General features: G+C 49.3%; 2 protein-coding genes and 1 long non-coding RNA gene across 14 annotated transcripts in view; 1 reads left to right on the top strand and 2 right to left on the bottom strand.

Moving 5' to 3' along the window:
• Positions 1–885: 885 nt before the first annotated feature.
• CCDC134 (coiled-coil domain containing 134) lies at positions 886–18,987 on the bottom strand. 2 transcript variants are annotated; one of them, XM_077914322.1, is made up of 7 exons: positions 18,828–18,987; positions 16,951–17,069; positions 15,981–16,102; positions 15,681–15,765; positions 13,372–13,553; positions 13,007–13,078; positions 886–5,202 (listed from the first exon to the last, which is right to left on the bottom strand). In XM_077914322.1, the coding sequence occupies exons 2-7, from the start codon at positions 17,051–17,053 to the stop codon at positions 5,077–5,079; spliced, it is 690 nt and encodes a 229-aa protein (XP_077770448.1). In that variant the 5' UTR covers positions 17,054–17,069; positions 18,828–18,987; the 3' UTR covers positions 886–5,076. The 2 variants fall into 2 exon arrangements, with proteins under 2 accessions (XP_077770448.1, XP_077770447.1); XM_077914321.1 differs by having other exon boundaries at positions 13,372–13,625.
• A 44-nt stretch (positions 18,988–19,031) lies between these two features.
• Positions 19,032–24,459, top strand: LOC144323626 (uncharacterized). The gene is made up of 2 exons (XR_013389013.1): positions 19,032–19,235; positions 19,771–24,459. It is a non-coding gene; the product is annotated as an uncharacterized LOC144323626 (long non-coding RNA).
• MEI1 (meiotic double-stranded break formation protein 1) overlaps positions 19,952–26,406 on the bottom strand; it is a 73,596-nt gene continuing 67,141 nt past the window's right edge. For 6 of the 11 annotated variants that reach the window (XM_077914331.1, XM_077914332.1, XM_077914327.1 and 3 more), the window contains 5 exons: positions 23,204–23,285; positions 22,651–22,805; positions 21,197–21,328; positions 20,901–21,010; positions 19,952–20,129 (listed from right to left, as the gene is read on the bottom strand). In XM_077914331.1, coding sequence (XP_077770457.1) covers positions 20,084–20,129; positions 20,901–21,010; positions 21,197–21,328; positions 22,651–22,805; positions 23,204–23,285 — 525 coding nt within the window. In that variant the 3' untranslated portion in view covers positions 19,952–20,083. The remainder of the gene's footprint in view (positions 20,130–20,900; positions 21,011–21,196; positions 21,329–22,650; positions 22,806–23,203; positions 23,286–26,406) is intronic. The other 5 variants (XM_077914333.1, XM_077914326.1, XM_077914329.1 and 2 more) reach the window with 4 other exon arrangements.

Genomic DNA, 26,406 nt, shown 5'->3' on the forward strand with positions numbered 1-26,406 from the left:
CCCCTTGTTTGTTGTCAATGGGACCAGGCCCATCGCGGCCAATCGGCGAGCGAAGCGGCGCGTGGGGTGATGGCGCGTCATCGATCAGCAGCTTAGATTTGCATAGCGAGGCCCCACCCCTCGCTGGCCCGTAGCAAATACGGAGAGTAGGCCCCAGGTCCTCGGCCCAGCCTTCCTCCCCACGGTTAAAGGCGCCGCTCCCTTTTCCGTTGGGTTTGCCTCGGCAAGCTCTCGCACCCACGGGCTGGGGGTTGAAGGGTTAACACTCTTCGCCCCCGCCCGCTGGCCGCCCCCGGAGCTGGGAGCACATTACGTCATCTTCCCAGCTGCTCCCCCGCCCAGCCTGCCCGGGAGAGCGGGTAGAATCAAACCTGGCCCCCCAACACTGGGGCCCCGAAGAGTCTGGATCTTTCAAGTCGCTATTCCTTGCAAGCTTCTTAAAAAGGTAGAAACGGAGGCTTGGCGCGGGCCGCGAGCTGTCCCGAGTGCGGAGTGCATCATACAACCTCTAAGCCTCAGCACCTGTCGCAACCACGCGCCCACTCCGACAGTCCTCACCCCGGGCGCCTCAGAAGGCGGCCCTGGGGCACCCGAGACCACCAAAAGCCTCCTGAGGCGTGGCCCAGGCACGAGCGTTGTCACGGTGCCGCAGCCGCACAGAGTCCCACTCCTTCACGCGCCCCGTGGCCCCATCCTGCAGTTGATCACGGTATAAACATATGTGCAAACTAATAGGAATTTACCCTATAGAATAAAAGCATGAGTGCTCAAAGAAGTGCCCAAACAGGTTAGTTCAAAGACGTTCATCACAGACCCTCTGTAACTGGGACAAATTGGGAAGCCCAATAAAGCAGTGGATGAACAAATTACAGCCACACGATGGGATACCATGGCATCATCAAAGATGAGGTACATAAATGTCTATTTATTGACCAAGACTCTCACAATATATTGTTAAAAAGGAAAAGTAGGTTTCTTGTGGTCAAGAGGGGAGAGCACATAGGCCACGTGGAGGCAGATAGGTGGATCCAGTGTGGCCTTGGGCTGGCTAAATAACTGCTCTAAGCCTCAGTTTTGTCATCTCAAATGCAGGGGAAACAGTGCTCTCTCAGTTTTGAAGATTAAACGAGATCATTTGCACATTCATTCGACAATATTTATTGAATGTCTCTGACAGGCAAAAAGTGGCAGTTCCTGACCCTCTGAGAGCTTCCGGTAGTGAAAGAACAGACATTAAACAGTAAAAAGCAGACAATGGCACAAATCATCAAGGGAAAGTAGTGGGTGTGATGCAACTAACAAAGGACTCTGACAATTCAGAAGAAACCTAAAATTTTGAGGAATCGTGTCTCACGTAGCCATGGGAACAGATATGGACAAAGACCCTAAGGCAGGAGCTGCTGCTGCCAGTGCACTCTTGGCATAAGGCCTGACATACTGTATGTGCCCATACACAGCAGCTATTGTAACCAACAAAATAGAGATGTGTTCACATTAAAAGGCTGGAAAAAAAAAAAGTTAAAAGGCTGGAAGGTCCAACAGCTGACTGTCAGTCATTGATTACAGGGTGGTTGGATTTAGGGTTAATTTTATTTCCTCCTTGGTATTTCAGCATTGTTTAAATTACTTCTTATAATGAACATGTATAACAAGAAAAAAGTTGCCTATTTTGGGGGGAAAAAAGGACAAGAATGTTTCTTCATTGTTCACATGTAGAAGAGCTCACATGCAGACTACACCTACTAGTCTTACCCTGAGACAGAAAACCAAACCCTGCTGCTCTGCTCAGGACCAGGCATTGACTTGGGCAGTGCCACCTTTGACTAAGCCTCTTGCAGGGCTCCCCACACTGAAGGGTGACTGTCTGCTGGCCTACCATAAGTCACTTTGGTCTAGTGGTCTCCCAACCCAGAGAAGAGGGCTGCATGAACAGGGAAGTAGGCACACCCTACTCTCACTCTGTGCTGTCCCAACTCCCAACTGGACCTGTCCAGAGGCTGCAGTGCCTAACAAAGTGGCCTACAGAGGCACACACGAAGGCTCAGTAGAAACTGCCAAAGAAAGGTGGCTTTGCTGCACCCAGCCTCAGCAGAACACTGGCATTCTCCCTGTGGCCCTGGATCCCACCTAACTGAACATCTCTTCCAGTTGGCACTTTGTCCTGACTGGGAATACAGAGACTGGCTCTCGGGGCTGGAGCAGCCTTAGACACGTCACTCCTTAGGACCTAGGTTCTCAGGGATCCCTGGGTGGCTCGGCGGTTTGGCGCCTGCCTTTGGCCTGGGGCGCGATCCTGGAGTCCCAGGATCGAGTCCTGCGTCGGGCTCCTGCTTCTCCCTCCTCCTGTGTCTCTGCCTCTCTCTCTCTCTCTCTCTCTATCATAAATAAATAAATCTTAAAAAAAAAAAAAAAGGGACCTAGGTTCTCCACTTGAAAAGGGAGGGAGCAGACAACCATATATCCAGAGATATACCACATACTGGGCAATTACTACAGGCCAGAGGAAGTGAACTTTGCATATCCTTTTTCATTTACTACCTTTGACACCTCCCTTTTTAGGGCTTTGCTCACCATGCCCCGTGCCCTTCCTCCTCCCCCAGATTTAGTTGTCACCTCCTCCAGGATTAGGCAAGAACATGTACCCTACGGATTGACACAGAGATTAGGCTTGGGGATGGGAACTAGTAAGTTTGGTTTTGGAAAAACTGAAACATAAGGACTTAGGGTTATAAGGGGCAAGAGGGCAGGTGCCATCAGCTTTGGAGTCTCAGAGGATGCAGCTGCTAAGAAAAAAAGAGCAGAGAGGAGAGATTTAGCTTAAAATGTTTTGTTTAAGGGGCAGGTGAGGAAAGAGGAATCAGGAAGAGACAGAGCAGACTCAGACTGAGGGTAGAGAACCAGGACAACATACTAGCCCAGAAGCCTGGAAGGATCATCTCAGAGAGCTTCCAACAGCATCTCCCTGGGGGCACTGACTGAGGAACCAGGGACAGCAGACAAAGATGTGGGACTGGGATGAGGAGGAACAAGGGCTGTGGACCAGGGAGATTTTGCCCCCAGGGGTCATCTAGTAATGTCCAGAGACTGCTACTAGCATCTGGTAGGCAGAAGCTAAGAATGCTAATATCCTACAACACTCAGAACAGCCATCCTTATATACACAACAAAGAATTATCTGGCCCTAAAGGTAAATAAATGCCACTGTTGAAAAACCCTGCCTCTGAGGATATAGGGGAGCTCTGAGATTCTCCAGGGGTGCCTCAGATTGGACTCTGAAGCTCAGCAGACAGGAACAATATCTAAGACCATGCTGAAAACACCAGTGAAGACAGTGTGGCTACTAGAACCGCCCTCATCCCCTGCCCCACTGGTAACTCTAGTCCCAGCAGCCACTACCTCCACCAGCACAACTCCTATTATGGTTGGTACATCTGGTTAATGGCACTTTGCTCAGAGGACTGAATACTAGCTGCAAGGAACCACGGCCTCTATACTTCCTGACAAGGAAATCGGAAGGCTCTGCCTACAGTTAAGACTTGAGGTGGAGTTCCAGGAACAATTCACCAGTGGCATCAAAGGGAAGGAGAGAGGGGGAGAGCTGAGTGGTTCTGTTTCTTTCTTTGAAGGTGTCAGATGGGGAAACTTGGGCCCATTTGAGGATGGAGAGGCTGAAGGTGTAGAAGGTAGAGCCTAGAAGGAGAGGGGAGCCAGACAGGACAGAGGTGAAGATAGGTAAGACTGACCCCTCTTTAACTATACATACAGGGTGACATAAGACCCATCAGAAAAGAGCATCTGTCACTGAGAAGCCAGGCCCCAGACTCAAAGAAGCAGTTTAGGGCTGGGCAGAGGATTCAGACTAAAATTCATTTTGCCAATGAAGCCACAGCACAGGGAAGGGCTGGGTCAGGTCACTCAGCAAGTCTGAGCGGCGGAGACAAAACTCCCATCTCTCTTGGACTCTTATCAGAGGTGGGGGTGGTGGTGGAGGGTTCTGGGATAGTCATGTGTTTCTCCTCTTTTAAGAGACAGATATGACTTGGCAAGGTCAGAGAAACTGAACTGGAATTCCCATCGGAGTCCCTCCTTCCTCTGCCTGGGAGGAGCATGATTCAAGGGTAGCTGCCCATTCAGGGCCTAATTCCCTCTGCAGATTCCCTGCTCTATGGCCCCTGGTCTCTGCTATGGGGAACTCTCCATCTGACCAATCCAGTTTGGGGCAGCACTGCCATTGCAAAGCACAGCCTTCTGCAGAGCTACAGCCTGTCCCCTGACATCCTCTACCCACAGGCCAAGGGACTTCTAGGGTTGCCAGACACTACATGTTGACTCTACCCTGCACCTGCTCATGAACTGTCTCCAGAGATCTGAGGACAGAGATCGTGTTGCTCACTCCTTCATGAAGGACAGTGCTGAGAAGGGAATAGGAGAGCTAAGCCAAGCCCCTGCTTCACTGCCTTGCCAGGGCCTAGGGCTCCTTGTAATGAGGTGGGAATATCCTTTAAGGTAGTCTCTACATCTTGGAGGACCCCTGGTCCCCCTACCCAGGCCCCTGCCCCACGAAAGGGTTCACAGCTCCCTGGGGTCCAAACCAGCCTTGGTTAGCTCGGAGGGTTTGCTGGCTTTTATTATATCACTGCAGGGAGCTGGGACCTGTGCTGGGCAGCTTAGTGCCACAGTGGGGCCAGCAGCAGGCATGGCACTTCCACAAGTGGCTCAGAGCCTGGTTTTTGCTGCCTCCTCCAGAAAGGTGGCAGCCAGCTGGCCAGCAGTCCTAACCCAAAGGGAGAGTCCAGCTGGGATCCCTTCAGCATCCCCCAGCATCTTGATGTGGTTTGATTTGCAGCATGGCATCCTCTGAAGGCCCCCTTGGAACTCCCTCCAGGGAGGCCCCTGGGAGGAAATCCAGCCCTCTGTGGCCCAGTCACTTCTGTTAGGGCGCAGAGCCGGCTCCAGAGGGCTGAGGGAATGCCACCTCCTCTTTCACAAGGGCCAGCTCTCACCACCAGTCGATACCTCCACCTCTTCCTCTGGACTGGTCTCCTCCTGGCCCCTTGAGCCCTGGGCTGCTCATGGCTATAACTCAGACTGGGATCTTGAGATCCGTGGGCCTTTTCGGATCTCTTTCCGCTTCTCCTCTTTCTTCCTGCGTTTCTCCTCCTCCCTCAGGGCTTTCTGGAAAGGGTCGGTGCTGGAAATGAACTGAGAGAAGAGCAGAGCAGTCTGGTTTAGTCTGCAGGCAGCAAAGAGTTTGCTCTGAGCTAGGCTGCTGTAGGCTTGTGGTGGTGGGAAGATTGCTTAGACTCAGGCCCTGTCCTCATGGAGCCTACAGACAAGGAGATAGTTCAATAAGCTTGGGAAAAGCTGCTTAGAGCATTTTGAAAGATATCCAGGAGCTCACCAGGCAAACAGGATGAGAGAGGGGCAGGTGCTGAGGTGTGAACCTGCATGGGACATCTGCGAAACCATAAGCAGACTCCTCAAGGTGAGGCGGCTGAGTGCCCAAGATGACCATAGACCCACCCCTCTCCCCCACACCCTGAGGAGGGGAGGGCACCAGTGAGAGCAGGGACTGTGGGCATCCCGCTGCTTTCAAACAAGCTGCAGAGAAGCCCAGGCATTGGAGTACACAGAAAGCAGTGGGTCAGAGGTCAAACTGACAACCCTGAAAAGGAGGTGGAAAAGAAGATGGTAGTGCCCAGGCTCTCGGCTTCCATGGTACGTGGATGGTGGTCCTGGTGAAGAGACAGGAACACAGGGCAAGCCAGGGTGGGAAGAAGAGGATTTCAGTGGAGGCATTCCTCAACTGCAATCCCCAGGGCGTCTGCTCTCTGCAGACTAGCTCATCTAAACCCACGGCTTTTGTTACGTGTATATGTCAGTTGCTGCTCAAATCTACATCTCCATATCTAAACGCCACTAGGATATCCCAAATATGCCCCACACTTGGTATGCCGCCATCTCCCCAAAACCCAATCTTCTTCCAGTGTCCCTGTCCTCAAGAACAGCAGGGCTCCATGCTGCCCCCCTTCTCCCTCCACGTGGAGTCCTTGGCCAAGGCATGGCTCATTATAACTCTAAGTCTCTCCCAAACTCATCTATTTCTCTCCGTCTCTCCTATCACTAACCCCATCACCATCTCCACTTCCCTCCCAATGACTCTCCGGGCTTCCTAAGGCTCTCTCCACCCACTCTGGTCATTCTCTAGTCATTCTCCTCACTGCAGTTAGTTCTTTTCGAAATGCAAATCTGCGGGGATCCCTGGGTGGCTCAGCAGTTCAGCACCTGCCTTTGGCCCAGGGCGAGATCCTGGAGTCCCGGGATCGAGTCCTGCGTCGGGCTCCCGGCATGGAGCCTGCTTCTCCTTCTGCCTGTGTCTCTGCCTCTCTCTCTCTCTCTCTCTCTCTCTATCATGAATAAATAAAATCTTTTAAAAAAAGCAAAATGCAAATCTGACCATATCACACTCCTGCTTAAACCCTTCTGTGACTCTACTCTGCATTACTCTCAGGATCAAGTTCCAAATGCTGCATCTGCAGGCCCATGCTGCCTACCCGTGTTCCTCCCTCACACTCCCTGCCTTGGGTTCTTGGATGCCCTGGTCGCTCCCACTTCAAGCCTCTGTACATGATGTGGTCCTGTTCCTGCCCCCTTTGCTACATTAGCTCCTGCTCAGCAGTCACCACTCTCAGGGACCTGCCCTGACTCCTGGCTGGAGCTGGGGCTGGCTCCTCCCTCATGATCACATGCTTCGTGCCTGCCACCCCCCCTCACCCCCACCCCCACCTCGCAGGACAAGGACAAGAGGATCCTGTCAGGTGTTGCTCACTGCTATACCACCCCCTAGCACAGGACCTGCCTGGCTTATATATATATATTTTTTTTTTTTTTTTTTTTTTAAAGGTCTTGTGTATTTATTTCTTGAGAGACACACAGAGAGAGGCAGAGACACAGGCAGAGGGAGGAGAAACGGGCTCCATGCAGGAGCCTGATGTGGGACTTGATCCCAGAACTCTGGGATCACGTCCTGAGCTGAAGGCAGATGCTCAACCACTGAGCCACCTAGGCATCCCCTGCCTGGCATATAGATGGCACTCAGTACGTTGTTGTTGTTTTTTAAGATTTTATTTGTTTATTTGAGAGAGAGAGAGAGAGAGCACACAAGCAGGGAGAGAGGCAGAGGCAGAGAGAGAAGCAGACTCCCCACTGAGCAGGGACCCTAATGTGGGGCTGGATCCCAGCACCCTGGGATCATGCCCTGGCGAACCAGATGCTCAACCACTGAGCCACCCGGGCATCCCAGTATGTATTTTTTAAATAAATGAATGAACCATGTTAGAATATGAAATGCAGCAATAGTACCCCAAACTCATGTTAACTCTGCTGTGAAATATGCCCATTTATTTAGGGCAAATGTGACAAATGTTGATCAAGGTAGAAATTAAAAACAAACGAAGGTCTACCTGCAGAGCAAAGTACCTGCCACATTAGATTGAATATCTGGAAGATGGGGTGAAATCAGAGAACTGTGGCCCAGAAAGGGTAAGTGATATGCTTAAGTCATATAGCAAGTGGGAGGCACAACTGGAACTAGTCCCCAGGGCCTCCCACCTCTCTGGACAGTGTTCCCCCCTACCACACTCTGCCTCTTATCCCTATTAATTAATTCTGATCTTCTTGAGATGGGTGAGGAGCTGGGAGACTCCCCAAGTCACAGAGGTGTAGCTTCTGGCTGGGGTAGAGGAAGTCAAAAGATCTGGGCCCGGCAACCCCAGAAGGCTCAGCCTCACCAGGGGAGCCCAAACCTGACTTGGTCAGAAGAGAAACACTGCCTCTCCTTTTCCCAGACCCCCTTCCCACTAGGCCTAATGCCTATTTTATTTTATTTTAAATTTTTTAAAGATTTTATTTATTTATTCATAGAGATACAGAGAGAGAGAGAGAGGCAGAGACACAGGCAGAGGGAGAAGCAGGCTCCATGCAGGGAGCCCAACGCGGGACTCGATTCAGGGTCTCCAGGATCACACCCAGGGCTGTAGGCGGCAGTAAACCGCTGCACCACTGGGCCTGCCCTAATGCCTATTTTAAATTCCTGATGTTAGGGGTGCCTGGGTGGCTCAGTGGTTGACCATCTGCCTTTGGCTCAGGTCATGATCTCTGGGCCTGGGAATCAAGTCCCACATTGGGCTCCCCCAAGGGAGCCTGCTTCTCCCTCTGCCTATGTCTCTCCCTCTCTCTGTGTGTCTCTCATAAATAAATAAATAAAAACGTTTAAAAAGAATTCCTGAGATTAACCTCAAGTGGGCCCTTCGTGCTGCCTGGCAATCTGGGATGTCTCCTTGGTCTGCTCACTCAGCCATTCTCCTAGACACACTTTGAGCCCCCAACCCTACTCCACTCCTCCCCCACACACCATTGTAGAGGACAGAAACACTCACAAGACAACTTCCACAAGCTCCTACCTCCACATCCATCAACCCAGCTGCTTCTGTGCCCACACTGCTCTTCCAGGCACCAAATCTCCCCTGCCTTACTTGCTCAGGGATGAAGCTCCAGCAACTCTCCCGCTCCTGCACCATCCATTCTTCTTCCTTAATGTGCTATTTCCATCAACATGCCAAAATGCCTAGTCTCTCCTACCTAAAATTTCCCCTGGAATCCACACTCCTTCCAGCTATTCTCCCATTGGTCTGTTCCCCTTGAAAAGAAAGCTCTTCAAAGGTAGTCTGCATTTGCTGTGCTCACTTCCTTGACTCTCATTCTCTTGAAATCTAATCTCTGTCCCCACTGCTCCACCAAAACAGCTTATATTAGGATCTCTGATAGCCAGTGTCCATATTCCTAAAGCCAGGGGCCAGTTCTCAGGCCTCATGCTCCTCGGCCTTCCAGCAGATGCTTGCTACAAGCCATTCACTCTCTCTTTGCTACACTCTCCTCACAGGGACTCTGGGAAACAATCACCTCCTGGGTTTCTACTCTCACACTGTCATTCTAGGACTTCTTTGCTGGTTCCTCCCCAGCCTCCAGAGGGCTGACGTCTGGGACGTGCCTGCAGATAGAGGTGGGAGTTCATTCTAGTGATGGGTACCTAAGAAGGAGGAGAGGACATCCCAGAACACTCCCTAGCATGGAGAGTACATGAGGGGAGCTGAGTAAACCTGAACTGCTGCTGGTAGGACAGGTCCCTACTGAATGCCAAACAGTGGGTAAAATCTTGAGAATGTCCCCAGCCAACAAGAAGTAAGGCAAGCATGTTACTGCTATGGTAATTTCCAAGCAGAGCACACTGGGACAGAGCCAAACTAAATCTATCCTATATCCATTCTCTCTGGTGCATGCTCTCACCCTCCTCCTGTGTCAGAGGCATTCCTGATCTACAAGGCAAGGAGAGCCAGTGTCGCAGCAATAAAGCATCCCTGTGGGTGCCCCTCACTGAAAAAGGCAATTGGCCACGGCCTTGAGTGTCCCTGCATATTCTTGCTGGATATGCTCTGACTGCTCTTACACTGGCCATTTATCAGGGTTGCAATGGAAGCAAGCAACCTCGAGGGATGTTACATGACAGGGTGACAGCAACCCTAGTAGGAAAACCCACATCTCCCATTCTACTGCCTGAAGCAAAGCCTCTGGTTCAAAGGGGGCCTTGATTCAGAGGTTCCACTAAATACTGATGCCTGATCCACTAATTGTTCACCTAAATTAAGAGCTAATGGCACTGTCCAGAAGAGTTAAATAGCCAGTCTGACTGCTATCGTTTGAAAGGCCTGCTTCTAAAGTTGGATCTTGGCTGGTATCTGGAAACTTGGATTTTGGGAGGGCTCTCACCACCTTAAGTGATGAGTGACTCACTGAGCCTAAACTTTGCCAACAATGTGGTTTATGCTGAACACGTGCTTTTCCCCTGGTTGTTTGGAATTCTGGTATGCACTGGGCTGTAGGCGCTTAAGTGACCAGCTCCTGATAAAAACCCTAGGCACCGAGTCTTTAATGAACCTCCCTGACAGACAGCTTCTCACATGTCACATCTTGTTGCTGAGGGAATGAAGTATGTCCTGAAGAACTCTATTGGGAGAGGACTCTTGGAGGCTTATGCCTGGTTTCCCTCAAAATTCACCCTATGAGCCTTTTTCCCTCTCCTGATTTTGCATTGTATCCTAAATTACAGCCATGAGCAGAACTATACACTCAGTCCTCATCAAACCTGGGGGTGCTCTTGGGAACCCTAGACACTCTTGTCTATTGGCAGCAGCAGCCCCAGTGACAATGCTGGAAGACTGACTGCAACAAGGCCAGTCAGATAATGATCAGAATTAGAAGCCACCAGCCTTGCCTAGATAATATGCCTAATATCATGCACATCATATTTCTACTGACTGTCATTATGCTAATGGCCTGCCACTCAGAAGACTATGGATGGGCAGATCAAAGACAACCATTCCTCTTTGAGGCCACAAACTATGAAAACAAATAGTGGTTGATAATTTAATAATCCAGATCACTTGTTTAGATGCCTGTCATAAGGCCCATTCCCTGATGAGACCAACCAGAATCAAAACACTGATCAAGACTATAATGCCCAGTTAACTAGCATTGCCACCTAAATGCATCATTGTACTAGACTGGCGACATACCTTCCACCAGGGACAGGAGCAAAGCAGAGGACTCTGTATTTCTGACTTGACCACCTAGAGTCCCTGGTTGGAATGGTATGACCTGAGATCATTAGGATAATAACCACTTGGTTGGGTATGCTCCCTCTAGTACCCCTACAGTGGCCCATGTGGCCCATGATGGATCAGGCCCATGCAGAGAAGCATGGCCTGATCTCCCCAGGAAAATATGTGTCTTTGAATGTTTTGTAAAAATGCTCTTGTCCCATTCATATCTGACCCTTCTGGAGGAAAGAAAATCCAGGTGAGAGTAGGGGACAATTAGAGAAAAAGTGGAATTGTGGGTACTGGGATGTGGCACACTGATTCTGTAGCAATAATCTTAGCATCTGGGGAAGGAACAATTAATCCTCTTGGTCTCTTAGATCTAGCCCTGCCATTTGGCAAATAATTCTAGAGTCTGCCCAAGCCAAGTGGCAGCTGCAGCTGATAATCTGATCAGCTGTTGGGTATGTTACTCTCAACCTTGTGATAGGAAAACTCTTATGGATATGGTCAGTAGTGAACTATTTTAATGTGCCCAATGCCATCAAAAGCAGTTCCCAAAATGACCCTGTGCAGACATAGATGGCAGTACAACCTGTTTTAATCTGATAGATAAAAATCCATCTGCTTCTCCTGATGCCTGAGTGCCCTTCCATTATGCCAAGTAGGGCAACTGAGGCTGCAACTCCATAGTGATATTGCCCTCAGGGCTCAGGTCAATAATATAACGATGATTCAAATCAAGTAGTAGTATGTGGGAAGCAGTGGGCCATGAAATGTCTCTTTACTGGGGTGCCTGGTGGCTCAGTTGATTAAGCATCAGACTCTTGATTTCGGCTCAGGTCATGATCTCTCAAACCCAGGGGTATGAAATGGAGCCCTGAGCCCCAATGTCAGGCTCCATGCTGGGCATGGAGCCGGCTTAAGATTCTCTTGCTCTCTCTCCTCCTCTGCCCTCCCACCCCGTCCACTAACACATGAATGTGCATACTCTCTCTCTAAATAGAAAAAAAAAAAAAAAAGAAATGTCCTTTTGCTGGGGATAAGGGCTGCTTTGGGTCCATTTATTGCTCCCTGTAACTACTGACAATGACATCAAAGATGTGTGGACGGTAACGAGTAACTGACTGGCCTTAGAGCACATTCTGATTGTCTAACTTAAGACCTACTGGCCCACCCACGACTTATCACAGCTAGCTGAATCTGCAACACTACAGGGTTGAGCTCAACACTGCAGGCTGGCTTCATTCTGTTGCTCAGAGTCCTATTATGGAAGCTTTAATCTAATGGCAGTATGAAACAAACTGAACATATTTGGTCCTAGCCTCTACCTATCAGATCAATGAGACTGAATAGCACATTCATGTGGAAATTTAAGTTAAGCTAAGAGGGCTGGGGAGAGGGTGTGGGGAGGGATGGGGGACACTGTGGGGGAGGCAATCAACAAGAGCCCTGAACATCCCTCCATGTTCTCACTGGGTACACCAAGAAAGAAAAGCCCCGATCACTCTGTATCTGGGCCATTTGTCAGGAAAGCTTGCAGAAAACTGGGAAGGATGACATGACAACTGCCCCTCTAAGAGTAAGTTTGCTTCTATTCACTATAAAGGCTATAAATATTTCAAGCTTGGTATTTTTCAGATTCACACAAACCCACTGCATGCATAGCATCTGCACGGGTGACTTGGGGAACAAGGGGAACCCATATGACCAGGCCAACAGTCTGGATACTGCTTTTGCTATAATAAACTCTGATGTCTCTGACCTCTCAGCATCCATGGAACAGTAGCAGGCTAAAATCCTAGGTCCCTCGAAGACCCTGACACATCTCCCTACACCAGAGTTGAGAGCCTGTGATTTGACAAGTCCAGTCCTCCAGCCTTTCCTGCCCCTCTACCTGATTCCCTTCTCCCCTCTACTGTATGTGTCCCCATCTGTCATCCTACCCTGCAGCTTCAGCCCTCAGAGCCCACCTCTGGATGAAAGCATATGCAGGAATGTGAGACAGAAGCCTGGCTGAGTGCTCAGAAGCTCAAGGGCAGAGAAGCATGGCCTGATCTCCCCAGCATCCACTTGATGTTGGATGCCTATTATACATCGGGATGGGTGTGTTTGCAGCCTCTGACTGCCTCCCCTACAGCTGGGGTCCATATACCATGAAAAGACAGAGAGCCTGAAACGAAGACAGGGCTTACTCAAAGACACCAATGAGCAAGTGATGGAATATGGATTCAACCCCAAGTATGTCTGGCTCCAAGTTGAAAGCCCTCATGCTCCAGCCCCTATATGACCTGGCTTCCCATGACCTGGCAGAGGCAGACCACACATGGCCATAGGCCCCAAGAGCTTACCTCTGGGCGGTCTACTTTAAATGGGTTCTGGAAGTCAGAGTCTTTCTCACTGATCCCCAGCTCCTGGGCCATCTATGGATGAAGAAAAATTAGTCATCCTCTGCCTTCTCCTGACTCCTTACCCACAGCCACTCCCTCCATGGTGGGACCCAGGCCCAACGCTTAGGCAGATGTGAAAAAGGTGATGACCCCTAGGGACCCAGGTCACCACAGAACTCCCTGAGATAGCATCTCAAGGCGCCCTGAGGCTTATCACAGAAAGCACAACCAAGGGCTGACATTCAGGCCCAAATGAAGGCAGATTCAAGGTTCACAGTACACCACCAGGCAGAGGGCTCCTGAACCTCCTCTGCCCTAGTCCTTACCAGGCTAAGGATGGGCGAGTGGGGCCCCTGGTCAAACACGCCCGACTGGTTGCAGAAGCTGATGCCCCAGCGGATAAGGAGGTTCCAGTTGGAATTGTGGTCAAAGTAGTGGTGCACAATCCTCGGGAAGCGCAGCACCACATCACCGAAGAAGGCTGTGTTCTCCACTACTTGGGAGAAAGCTGGCAAGAGGATCCTGATGAGTGGCCTGGGCAGATGCCCTTCTGTTGCCCATCTGGCCAGCCCCAGCCACCCTACAGAGAGTAGAAGCCCACTAAGCCTACTAATCAGACAAGGGAACTGTGCCCACTATCCACAGGTGCTGACCATGTGTATAGTGTGTGCTAATGGCTGTAGGTCCACCAGATCAATGAATCCTCAAAGCCACCTTGAGGGAGATAAGGCTGCTGTTCCCATTTTACAGACAGAAAATGAGGCTCAGATGGCTGGTGAGTGGCAAATCTGGGCTGCAAACCCAGGTCTGACTCCAAAGGCCATGCTCTTCCCCCTGTATCTCATTTGTTGTGGGGACCAGAGAGACGGGTGCCATTCTGCACATGAAGACACATGCGTCACATGAGGCTTGGCTGGATCTTATTTCCCCAACTTGGCCTTTAAATATCCAGAGCCAGGCCCCACAGTTAACACAACTGTAGTATGTGTGAGGGGTCATGACTATTAGGACAACCAGGGAACACATTAGGGTTTTGGCGGTTTTTTAAATCTCTTTCCAGTTTTATTTTATTTTAAAGATTTTATTTATTTATTTGAGAGAGAAAGAGAGAGAGAGAGCACGTGGGCACGCAAGCAGGGCAGTGTCAGAGAGAAAGGAGAAGCAGACTTCCCACTGAGAAGGGAGCCCAATGTGGGGCTAGATTTCAGGACCTAGTATCATAACCTGAGCCAAAGGCAAATGCTTAACCAAACTGAGCCACCCAGGCACCTCCCAATTTTATTATGTTTTAACTACTTAAGTTCTTATATTAGGGGATCCCTGGGTGGCTAGGTGGTTCAGCACCTGCCTTTGGCCCAGGGCATGATCCTGGAGTCCCGGGATCGAGTTCCGTGAAGGGCTCCGGGCATGGAGCCTACTTCTCCCTCTGCCTGTGTCTCTGCCTCTCCCTATCATGAATAAATAAATAAAACCTTAAAAAAAAAAAAAAACTTATATTAAAATAATTTTAGGCTTCCATCATATATTATAAAATTCCTTCACTTGGCTTCCCCTAATGTCTTCATCTAATATAACTATTGTACAACTATCCAAACAAAGAAATTAACATCGATATTAATTATTAGACCTTATCTGAATTTCACCAATTTTCCCATTAATGTCCCTCTTCTCATCAACAGATCAGTTCAGACTAAGTTAGTATGTCCATCATGGCAGCAGGTCCCCCCACAACCTAGGCTATAACTACATACCCAGCCCTGCTATAAGTCCCTGTTTGAGCCACCACTGCAGATAAAGCCCAGGCAGCCCTCACCAGCACTGGCCAGGCCACACAGAGAGATAAGTAGATGCCAGGTTGGGTCCAAGACAAGTGGAGTGGGAACCTCTGGGCTTCAGAACAATCTTGAACCTCAAAGAGCTCAGGAGTTAGCTTGGTTTACAGGTTTGCAAGAGCAAACTACTTGTCCTCTTTTATCTAGAAAATGGAGGCAATGGTGCCTTCCTCTGAGAGCGGAGATTTGAGGTGATGTTTGTAAAGTCCCCACCATTTGACATTTAAGTGCTATTTCCATCTTTTCCCAGACAGTATAATCTAACCAGTTTTATTGTTAGAATATAACCACTTAATGGGGGGGGGGGGGGAATTACCACAGGAGAACAATTCTTGGAAGAGGAGATAAGAGGACACAGAACATTATCTTATCTGTTCTTCCCAGTGTCTCAAAAAGGATTTAAGGGAATTGGGGCTTTAAAACAGTAGTAAAGAGCACTCTTAACTGCCCACACTGGCCAGTCTCTTCAACAGAACTGCTTTTTCTCCTATAAATAGGAACAACCCTTGCCTTCTCTACAAGGGTCAGGATGGTAGAAAAGGCAAGAATCCCTGAGGTGGGGTCATGGGCAGAGGCTTCTCTGTTTCTCATGCCCCAAGCACAGTACAGGACAAAGGAATATACCCACATCAGGGGCCCAGAAAACTGGCTCTGAAGCCTAGAAATGCCTGGAGAAATATGGGACAAGGTGTTGTAAGAGGATACTTCCAGAGAAAAAAAGTGAGAAGAATAGGAGGGAAGAAGCAGCTGTAGAAGATTAAGGTAGTGGGGAGGAGGAAAGGGTAGGATTGGGAAGACCATACCATCCTTCAGTTTCTCGTCCTGGGGGAAGGGCCCATCTGGGAGCACATCTGCAGCAATGAGCACTGTCCGTGAGTCCTCCAGCACCTGAGGGAACCCCACCTAGGCTGAGCGGCTTTGCAGAACGCTTCACAGATGGCCCTATTTATTTAAACCCTATTTCAAATCTTGTGCATATAGTTTCCCCTCATTGAACACCATCCCCTTAGGGAACTCCTACCCATCATCAGTGCCCAGAACAAAGACTAGGCCTGCCATGAGCTACCCCGTGCCCACACGTACCTTAAAGAGCCCCTACGCACCTTAAAGAGCCCCTTGAGCATGACATCAAGAATCTTGTACTGCTGGTGAACATCGTTTAGCTGTGCCAGGTTTTTCAGTGCCAACAGCTGTTCTCGTCGTTTCACCTCAAACATCTTCTTGTCTGAATAGCATTAAGGGGCTTACACCCATACTCCTGCCTGGATAATCCACTGGTCCCAGTCCAGAGGGCCCATTCCCAACCAGCAAGTATCTGCAAGGGCCATAGATGCCCATAGCTGAGACACTCCCCCTCCTCCCACCTCCAGGGAAGAAACAAACTGAGAGGTACAGATATCCTGCAATGTATCGTTTGTCCATTTCACACAAGATTCTATATCCAACACCCTGAACACATCCCTTAGGAACTGGCTCCTGTCCTCCCCTCCCATGGTCTTCCTGCCACCTTTTACAACCATTCACTATTCCCAGAACCTCCACTCCTCTGCTTATAATGTACACTTTGCCTGGAATGCCACCACCCCTTTCTCCATGAGTTTCTGTTCTTTTAAGACCCAGTTCCAAAGCCAAAGCACCGTGTATCTACATGCCTCTCCTTCCTGTCCATGGTTCATTAGTGCTGATTACAGAGTCCAGCGTAAGGCCTGTGAATTCCACAAAGACAGGGACTGACTGGTCCTGACTCTTCTCTGTGTCCCCAAAGCCTGGCCAAAGTAGGGAGCCTAGTATACCAGGGCCTGAGTCTTACCCACAACATGCAAAACACATGCACAATCCTCAGAGCCCCTGTGGGGGTTGCCTTGCCTTCTCCATTTAACATATGCGGAACCTGAGGATCAGAAGAGAATTGACTTGATCAAAGTTTGGTTAGAGAACCTCACTTTTTCTCCCCTGTCCCCTTAGGCTGCGTCTGCTCCAACCCTGGAATCCAAGGGGTTGTGGGTACAGAAAGACTGTTTATAGATCTCCTTAGAAACAGCTCATTAACCCCCCTGCCATCCCAAAGGATACAGATTTCCAGACTAGGGTCCAGGGAGGTTTTCAGGGCGCCTGTGACTCCTGTCCCAGACAATAGCAGGATGAAGAAGAAGGCCAGGAACTGAAGAAGATCCATAGGTAAGATCCTAGAGCTAGGAAAGTAACCCAGAGAGAGGTGAGATCCAGAGCTTGGTTATATAAAACACAGAGTGCAAGTGAATGGCAACTTCCTGACATAACATGGCCTCCAAATACCACAAATTCAGTTTCGGGAAGCCCTGGAGCACCAGTCTCGGCCCAGGGCCTGTGACCAACAGACACACAAACACTGTGGGATGGTAGAAAGGATGAAACAGGTAATATTGGTAATTTAGGGATGCTTAAGGCACAGGAGTCAGTGTCTAGAACTGTGGGCTGGAGCTCTGCCTCTGACTGTGGGCCCTCAGGCAAATTGCTCAGCCTCTGAGCCTCAGCTTTTCCACCTGTAAAACAGAGATAAGAAAGTCATCTCCTTGCTGTAGGGAGAAAGGACTGGGTGAGTATTAGCCTGGGGAAAGAGGGGCTGGTCATTATTTCCTTTCAACACATCCCATGCTGGATCCCAAGAAATTATCTGGTTAAGGAATCCCAGGCAGTCAGGGGACATATGAAACTTGCAGTTTCCCTCCCTCTCTGACTTTTATCATCAGAACAAAAGAAATGAGGCACCTGCTTGGCTCACTCAGTGGAGCACGCAACTCTTGATCTTGAGGTTGTAAGTTCGAGCCCCACACTGGGTGTAGAGGTTATTTAAAAATAAAATCTTTAAGAAAAAAAGAACAGAAGAAGGGATGTAGGGCAGGAAAGGAGGCAGCACAGGCTTGGGTAAGAAGGCTGCCACTCATTCACTATGGAACCACGGGCACCACAACACCTGTTCCTACTGGAGCACCATTCCCTAATTATTTTCTGAGTACCACACTCATTTAGAGCTGGGAATACAGCAGTGTCTAATACAAACAAAATCACTGCATTCGTGGTACTTTTGTCTGTAGTAGGGGAAACAATCAATAAACTTGTAAAATAAGCAGAGAAGGATGAAGGAGTTGGTGGGATGCAATATGAAACCGTGGTCAGAGGAGGCCTCCCACTGAGATGAGAGCGGCACAATTTTACCAATGTGGAAACCAAGGCACAAAAAAAGTGAGGTGACTGCCCAAAGAACTCAGCTATCCGCAGGCTAAACCAAGATTCTAAATGAGCACAGGCTACCTCAAAGCTGCCACTGTTCTATCAGGACACCTGCTCCAGGGGAAAGATGCTGTTATTGACAGAGCCTGCAGAGATCATTCAGAGAACCGCCTCGGAGCCATCCTACGAAGAGGAGACAACTGAAGCCTTAAAAATGGGAAGGAGTAGCCCAAGTGCACCCAGGACCACCTGCCTTCCACGTGAAGCTCTAAACTCAGGGAACCAGACCTGGGCTAGGGCAGAACTTGAAGCCTGGGGGTATTAGACAGCCGGTAATGACTGAAAGGGAAAAGAAGTTGGGAAGGAAAACCGAAAAAGCGGACTTCGTGGAGGCGGATTCTGCTTTTTCTAGTTACTCCCGCTCGCCCTGCCTCTCAATCCCGCCCCGTGCGCTCCCAGCGCTCCTCCTGGCTGGGTGCTGGGTACCTACTCCGAACCCATTCTGTGAGGGTGGATATGGCGACGGTGGGATCTGAGCCGGCCACGCGGGCTCGCGGACCCGGCTTGCTGCCCCGAGCCCTTTGGGTCTCCCCAGGGGAGAGAACGAGTCCTTCCAACAAGAAGTGTTCGGAGCCCCGAGTCTCATCCCCCTAACCCAGCAGCAGGTTCAGGGCCCCTGGTTCCTGCCTCCCCACCCCCCACCGGGAGCCCGCCCTCCCCCGACCCCTGCCCCCACCTACCTGGCCGGGCGCTGCGGGAAGGGGCTCGCGGGCAGGACTTCGGCGAGCAGCCCCGCTCCACGACCCGCGGGGCGAGTAGCAAAGGCGCGGGACCTCACACTAGGCGCCAGCGGTAGCGCAGGAACCTCCGAGCGCCGCTGCCGGCCTATGAGCGCGGGCCGCGACCGCCGCCCCGCTGACCTCACTTCCGGCCCCGCCCCCCGCGGGCCGAGCGCAGCGAAGGGGAGTCGTGTCCCGCCCACCCCGTGCCGGGCGCTCGCGCTGGCCGCCGCGTCTCCTTCAGGTTGGAGGAAGTGAAGTCTGCGTGGGGTCTGGGCCCGACTCAAAGGGCGCGTCAGCGGACTGGGGCCCTGACCGAAACTTTCCATCAGCTGACAGTGTTAAGCCGAAATTGACCGGATCGGTTCGGTGGGTCACGACTCGCTGTTGTTTATCTAAGAACCCTGCAGTGCGAAGTTGGCGCCTCTGCTCCAGTCCCACCAGCTTCTAAACCCAGTCTCGGGGGCCTCCCTATCCGTTCATTAGGCCGGAGTTCAGTTTTGTGCAGGGTCGGTACAGCCAGACCCCAGGAGTAAGGGTGGGCTGCCCAGTTCCCGGCACCCAGAGGGGGTGGGGGTGGGGGACCGGGAGGCAGAGGCGCGGTGGGCTGAGCTGGGAGCAGGAAGCAGGCACAGGTGTGGAGAGCCGACAGTAAAAGAACCGCACACGTGGACATAGAAATACAAGTGCTGGGGAGAGCCCAGGGAAACACGAGGGGCCTGCTTCAGCCAGGGAACAGTGGGGCTCGGCTAGCGAGGCAGATTTGCCCTGCTCAGCCTCCTTACCTGGGCATTGCACCTCTCTCCACCTTCACATGAGGTGAGGCAGCAGGTAGAGTGCCTCTAGGGCACTTGGATCGCACGGGTAGCAGGTAGTGAACACTTAGCCTTTCTCGCACTTCTAGCCCCGTGGATGGCCGGCCGGGTATTTTCTGAGTACAGCTGAGGCAACCGGCTGGTGCTTCTTACATGTTACCAGGACACATTCCTTTCTGAAGCAATCCACTATCTGACTGGCAGAGTTACCAGCTCCAGAGAGTCCAGAGAAGTTGAGACTGAAATGTTTTTACAGAGCCAACAGAGACATGCGAGTGTATCATTTTATTTCCTTATTCCATGTCAACAATGGAGTAAATGGCTACAATTGTCATCCATTTGCCCAATAATTCTGCTCTGATTTTCTCTTCTCTCTGTTTCTGGGCCTTCGAGTCATGAGGGTCAGTCTCTGATGTGGGACAGGGATACAGCCACTCCTCCCAGGTAACTGGCAGAACATGAGAGGAGAACAGCAGAAAGGTAGAGCCAACCACGGGAGAACCACACTTCCAGAGCCCAGAATTCTTCAGAATTGTGGGCTGGATTCTAACACTGGGACCTCAACACCTGGGTAGGTAGTTGCTATTTAACAGAACCGTTTCAGGCACAGGGGAAGGAGGAGGGACAAGGAGGTAGCCAGTGGGGGTGGGGAGGAAGCACGACCACACAACACCCACCAGCTCCACTGGTGTCTGGAGCACCACAACCACCCCAGAGGGCCTCTAGCCACTGCCCACAGCCCCAGTCTTTCTCGGGGACAGGTCAGTCATCAAGCGCGTGCATACATGCACCATTAGGCTGAGGGAAGCACCAGTATGAACTGGGTTTGGACTACTTTCTCTAAAACTCTTGGGGAAAGACTGGCTCCTTCCTGAGTTTGGTGATGTGGCTTTGGAGACAAACAGGGGTCACATCTTAATGCTATCACTGTGTGATTCTGGGCATGTCATTTAACCTCTCTGGTCTAAGTTACAGCTATGCTAACACCTCTACCTTCTGTGAGGATTAGACACAGTGCATGTAATGTGTCTGGTCCTTGGTGGGAATTTAAAACAGTAAGTCATTGTCCTTGCTATCACTATTAATTATCCTCATTAACACATATACTTTAAAGGACAAGGCTACAGACAGTGTCACCCCTCTGAAGCATGATGCCACAGCCTCCCATAGCCTGGGTGACCTTGCCCAGACCAAGGCTCCCAGATGCAAGAAAGGATACAGCATGTCCAGGGGCGGCTGGGCGGAGGAGGTGCTGGGGGTAAGGCCCTCCAACGAGGTCTGCAAGGTCTGAGCCATGCTGTGATCAGCCAGGAGGCCCATGCTCTGGACCTGAGAGAAGGTGGCAGGGAATACAGGCCTCAGTGGCCACTCCATACAGACCCTCTCTACCCTCTACCCTCTGCATTCCTGGCTTCCCATTGGCCGCTGTGGCTAGAGCGCCCATTCTCCATAGTGAAGATGGTGGTGAGTGGATCTAGCCTTATGGTGGCTATACAGCATTCCCTTCCCACCCACCTGCAGGAAGAAGCTATGCAGAGCCTGAAGTGTGGTGTTCGACAGGGTGGAGAGGTCAGTCAAAGCTGCGCCTTGCAGAACATGATCCACCTCCTCGTGAGAGAGGACACTGCTGCTCTGGAACCGCACAAACTAGGCCAGGGAGAAAAGCCCCAAACACACAGGGATTTGGTATCTCCTTCATTCACTGACATTTCCTGTGCCTCTGCTGTGTTTGGCACTCGGCTGAGGGCATAGATCTGAAGCCCAGAGAACCCTGCCTTCAGGAGCTCAGGGTCGGTGGGCAGAGGTGGTGGGGTTGTATCATAGAAGAGTGGGGTAAATGAGGCAGACTGTGAAACCCTGAGAGTTGGTCCTGCTGACCCCTTCAGTACTCTTCCCCTCACTCCCTGGCCTGTCACCTCACACTCATGGCCAAAATAGAATACATGTGGTTACCCAAATATACCACCATGTGCTCGTGTCCCTGCTTTCACTTCCACTACCTGGAATATTTTTCTTCTTGGCCTATTAATCCTTCAAGTCTCAGCTAAAATGTTACCTTCCTGTTGAATGTTCTTTCATTTCATTAAAGAAATACAGGCATTAACTTAGTGCTTACTACATCCTTATTCACCTCTCCCTTCTGGCTCTGGCAGAAGCTATTACCGTTGACCTTTGAACAACACAGGAGTGAACTGCACAGGTCTGCTTATACACAGACCTGTATATTTATTTGGGGTAAATATAGTACAGTACTGTAAAAGTAGTTTCCCTTTATGATTTTAACATTTTTTCTAGCTTCTTTTATTGTAAGAATACAGTATTTAGTACATAGAACATGTGAAATACGTGTTTATGTTATCGGTAAGGCTTCCAGTCAACAGTGGGCTATTAGTAGTTAGTATGGGGAGGGGGAGTCAAAAGCTAACATGCAGATTTCCAACTGTGAGGGGGTCAGCACCCCTAACCCCCATAGTATTCAATGGTCAACTGTACTCTTCTCTGTGTTCCCATACCAAATACTGATTTATTCATTGATCCACTTCACTATCATTCACAGGCTCACTTTGTTGTTTATTCAATAGGCACTTACTGCATTCCAAGCACTTAGCATATCTTCTGTGCCACTAATACTGTCATGTTTTAACTATTAGTTTCCTTATCTATATCCTTCTCTAGACTGAGGGACCCTTAAAAGCCAGAGCATTTGGCTCAGTGACCTCTTTGGTCCCTAACATAGGATCTAGATGTGGCAGCAGGCCCTGGCCAATGTTTCATGTGTGAATGAATTAGAGTATTTGGGTCTTTTGGGGTAAAAAGATGTGGGTGTTTACAGGAAATTCTCTGAGCAGGCCTCTTGTAAGGTAAAGGCCCACCCAGCCCCTCTACTTTCTACCCTTCTACCTGGACTCTTCAAAAACACCCAGCTAATGACATTCTTCACCCCACAGGACCATCCATTCTGTACTTACCAGGGTCATGAGCCTCAAGATTTCAGGTCTGAGGAAGGAACTCTCTCCAGCATCCAGGAGGGTAAACAGCAAAAACCGATTCCAGGGCTGGGAGACCACATGAAATGCTATAGGAAACATCAGTCGCCCTGGGTTGTTACTGCTTTTCCATAGGCCTTGGAACATTGATGAAGAGGAATTTCTTTTATTGGCTTAAAAAGGGGCTGCTCAGCTAGAGGCAGGGCATTGGACAAACTGGCCACTGGAAGTTTCTTTTTTCCCTGGGCTTCTATCCACCTATGCTGCATGGCTTAGGGAGACCACATATCCCACTATTGTGGGAAGGGTTCTGCAACTTTGGAGCTTTTGTGATTTTGGTTGGGCAGGTTACTTGACCTCTTTGGACCATAGTGTCCTCATCCATATAATGGGCATTGCAATGCCCTTGCATGTTGTGAAAAGAATTAAACAAAATGAATGTAAATCAAAAACCAGAGGTTGGGAGTCTGAGACAGAAAGGTGGCAGGGGCTGGCCAGCCCTATGGGAACATCAGAGAATGGGGAGGGCTTCTACCAATGTCTGGGCTCCGGGCATGCAGGTAGTCAAGCAAGGCTTCCAGGCAGCCAACACAGGCATAAGACAAAAGAGAGTCCTTCTGTAAAAAAAATAAACAAATAAAACCCATTCGTGTTAAGTTTTGCTACCAATGAGTTTTGATACCAACCAAGAAAAAATCATTTGGTTTTCAGAATAATTTGGATTTCAGAATTTCAGATTTGGGATTGTAACCCTGTAGATAATCAAGAAATGTTTGTTGCTTTCATCTCTAAACCACACATGGAGCATAGTGCTTATACTGACGATTTACCTACATTTATCTACATTCAAGAGACTGTTTCAGAAAAGGAGAGGCACCTGGTGGCTCAGTTGCTTAAGCTGCTGCTGTTGGCTCAGGTCATGATCTCAGGGTTCTGGGATAGAGCCCCATGTCGAGCCCCACTTTGGGCTCCCTGATCAGCGAGGAGTCTGCTTCTCCCTCTCCCTCTGTACACGCCCCCACTCCTGCTCTCTTTCTCAAATAAATAAATAAAATCTTTAAAAAAAGAAAAGAGAGACTGTTTCACTGTTTCAGAAAAGTGGTTAAGCCCTGAGCCCCACTAAGAGATTCACAGATTACACTCTGTAAGAACCTCAGTTTATCTAAGCCAGTAGGTTTCAACCTTTTTTTTTTTTTTTTAAGATTTTATTTATTTGACACAGAGAACACAAGCAGAGGAAGAGGAAGAAACAGGCTCCCCACTGAGCAGAGAGCCTGACACAGAGCTCCATCCCAGGACCTTGGGATCATGACCTGAGCTGAAGGCAAATGACAGACTGAGCCACCCAGGCACCCCTCTTTCAACCTTTTTTTCAAGCAGAACCTTACATCAAACAAAATTTTATGCTCTAATAAGGATACCAAAAGATCTCATTATCATCAGGCATTAGGGAAATCCAAATGAAAACTACCATGAGACACCACAAGAACCCCCAAATAGTTAAAAAGACTGACAATACCATGTTGGCCAGAATCTGAAGCAACTGGAACTCTCAACTTCTGGTGGGAAAGTAGAATGGTGCAGTCATTTTGGAAAAACAGTTGGATGGTTTCTTATAAAGTAAACATATACTTACCTTATGTGGTAGGCAGAATTTTAAGACAAGTCAGTCTCCTGACCTTTGCCCCCAGATTTTACTCCTGTGATTATGCTACGAAATATGGCAAAAGGAAGATTGTTTGGGCTCAATCTAGTTACACCAACCCTTGAAAAACAGTTTTGTCTGTCTGGTGACAGAACCAGAGAACCTGAAGGTGTGAGAAGGACTCAGCATGCATCATTGGTGGTTTGAAGATAGAGGGGCTGGGTAAGGAAGAATGTGGGCAACCTCAAGAACCTGGAAGAGGCCGCTGAGGAAGAAGTGGATTTTTTAAGATTTTATTTATTTATTCATGAGAGACACAATGAAAGGCAGAGACACAGGCAGAGGGAGAAGCAAGCTCCATGCAGAGAGCCCAGTGCAGGACTCCAGGATCATGCCCTGAGCCGATTGCAGATGCTCAACCACTGAGCCACCCAGGCGTCCCAAGAAGTGGATCTTTCCTCCAGATAAGCACCCAGCCTGGCCACCACCTTGATTTCAGCCTTGTGAAACCCTGAATAAAGAATTTGGTCAAACCCACCCAGACTTCTGAGTCTGAGTAGAGAACTGTGGGATAATACACAGTGTGGGGCTAAGCCATTACATTTGTGGTAACTTGTTACACACATTAGAAAGTGAGTATGTCATTTGACCCAGCAATTTCACTCCTAGATATGTACCCACGAGAAATGAAGCCATATGTCCACACAAAGACTTATAATTCAGTTTAAGAACTTTATGCATAATAGCCAAAAATTTAGAAGTCCCAAATCAATAGGTGAATGGATAAACAGTTGTGGTATAGCCATATAATGGATGACTACTCACCAATGAAAAGAAATGAAGTACTGACACACATGACAATGTGAATGAGCCTCAAAAGCATTAAGCTAAGTGACAGAAGCTAGACACACAGACCACATTTTGTATTTTATTTATATAAATTCTAGAAACGGCAAAACTATAGTGACAGAAAGCTGATCAGTGTTTATGAGGGACAGGGATAGGGAGAAGAGATGGACTAAAAGGAGCACAAGGGAACTTTCTGGAGTGATGGAAATGTTCAATACCATGATTGTGGTAGTGTTTACAAAACTGTAAAAGCTCATTTAATTGTACACTTAAAACCAGTAAATTTTGTTGCATGTAAGTTACATCTCAAAAACATTTGCATTTTTTAAAATGCAAAAACTAACCCCCAAAGAGGCTATGCTGTCTTCACACTGTTCTTTGGAAGGCAGCAATGTGGTGGTTAAGAATAGGGGACAGGAGCATGTGGGTGGCTCAGTTGGTTAGGCATCTGACTTTGGCTTGGGTCATGATCTCAGGGTCCTGGGATTGAGCCCCTGAGTTGGGCTTCCTGCTCAGCAGTAGCAGGGAATCTGTTTGTCCCTCTCTCTCTCTGCCACATGCCCTGCCCATGCTCTCATTCTCTCCCTCAAATAAAGAAAATCTTTTAAAAAGAAAGAAAGAAAAAAGAATATGGGACAGACTTGGGCTTGCATCCTTGCTTATTAATCACTTACTCTAGGTGACTCTGGCTAAGGTCACTTATCCTTGTTGACTGGGGATAAGAAAAAATTACTGAGTTGCTGACAGGGTTGGATGAGAATGGGTATAGACTATTCAGCCAGTGCTTGACACAGAGTAAACAATAAAGGGTGAGAGCAGCCTCATAAAATGCACAACAGAAGAACACTCCCCTCTTTAACAACCCCTGGGTTTTCTCCACAGAACCCCTAAGGCCTCCAAGGCACATATTCAAATGTTTGAGCTAATCTACTCACCTCATTTTATAGCTGAGAAAATGAGAGCCAGAGGGAAAAAAAAATACTTGATCTGAGGACACCTGTACATATTAATAGGTGGCAGGTCTAGAAAACCCTAGGCTTTGTGCCCTTTCTCCTTCTCCAATCTAAAATTAACTCTTAACCAGTGGGAATTTCCAGCCTCTTCCCAAATACCCAAGACCACTTGGTATAATACCCAGCCACTGCCTTTGGCTTCCCCATCTGGTGAAGAGCTGTGGCCTGAGTGTCACTCTCTGACCCAGTGTCCATATTACCTTATATACCCAACGAGGGCCAGCTGAAAGG

The sequence above is a fragment of the Canis aureus genome, chromosome 11 (assembly GCF_053574225.1).
Source record: "Canis aureus isolate CA01 chromosome 11, VMU_Caureus_v.1.0, whole genome shotgun sequence".
Lineage (NCBI taxonomy): Eukaryota > Metazoa > Chordata > Mammalia > Carnivora > Canidae > Canis > Canis aureus.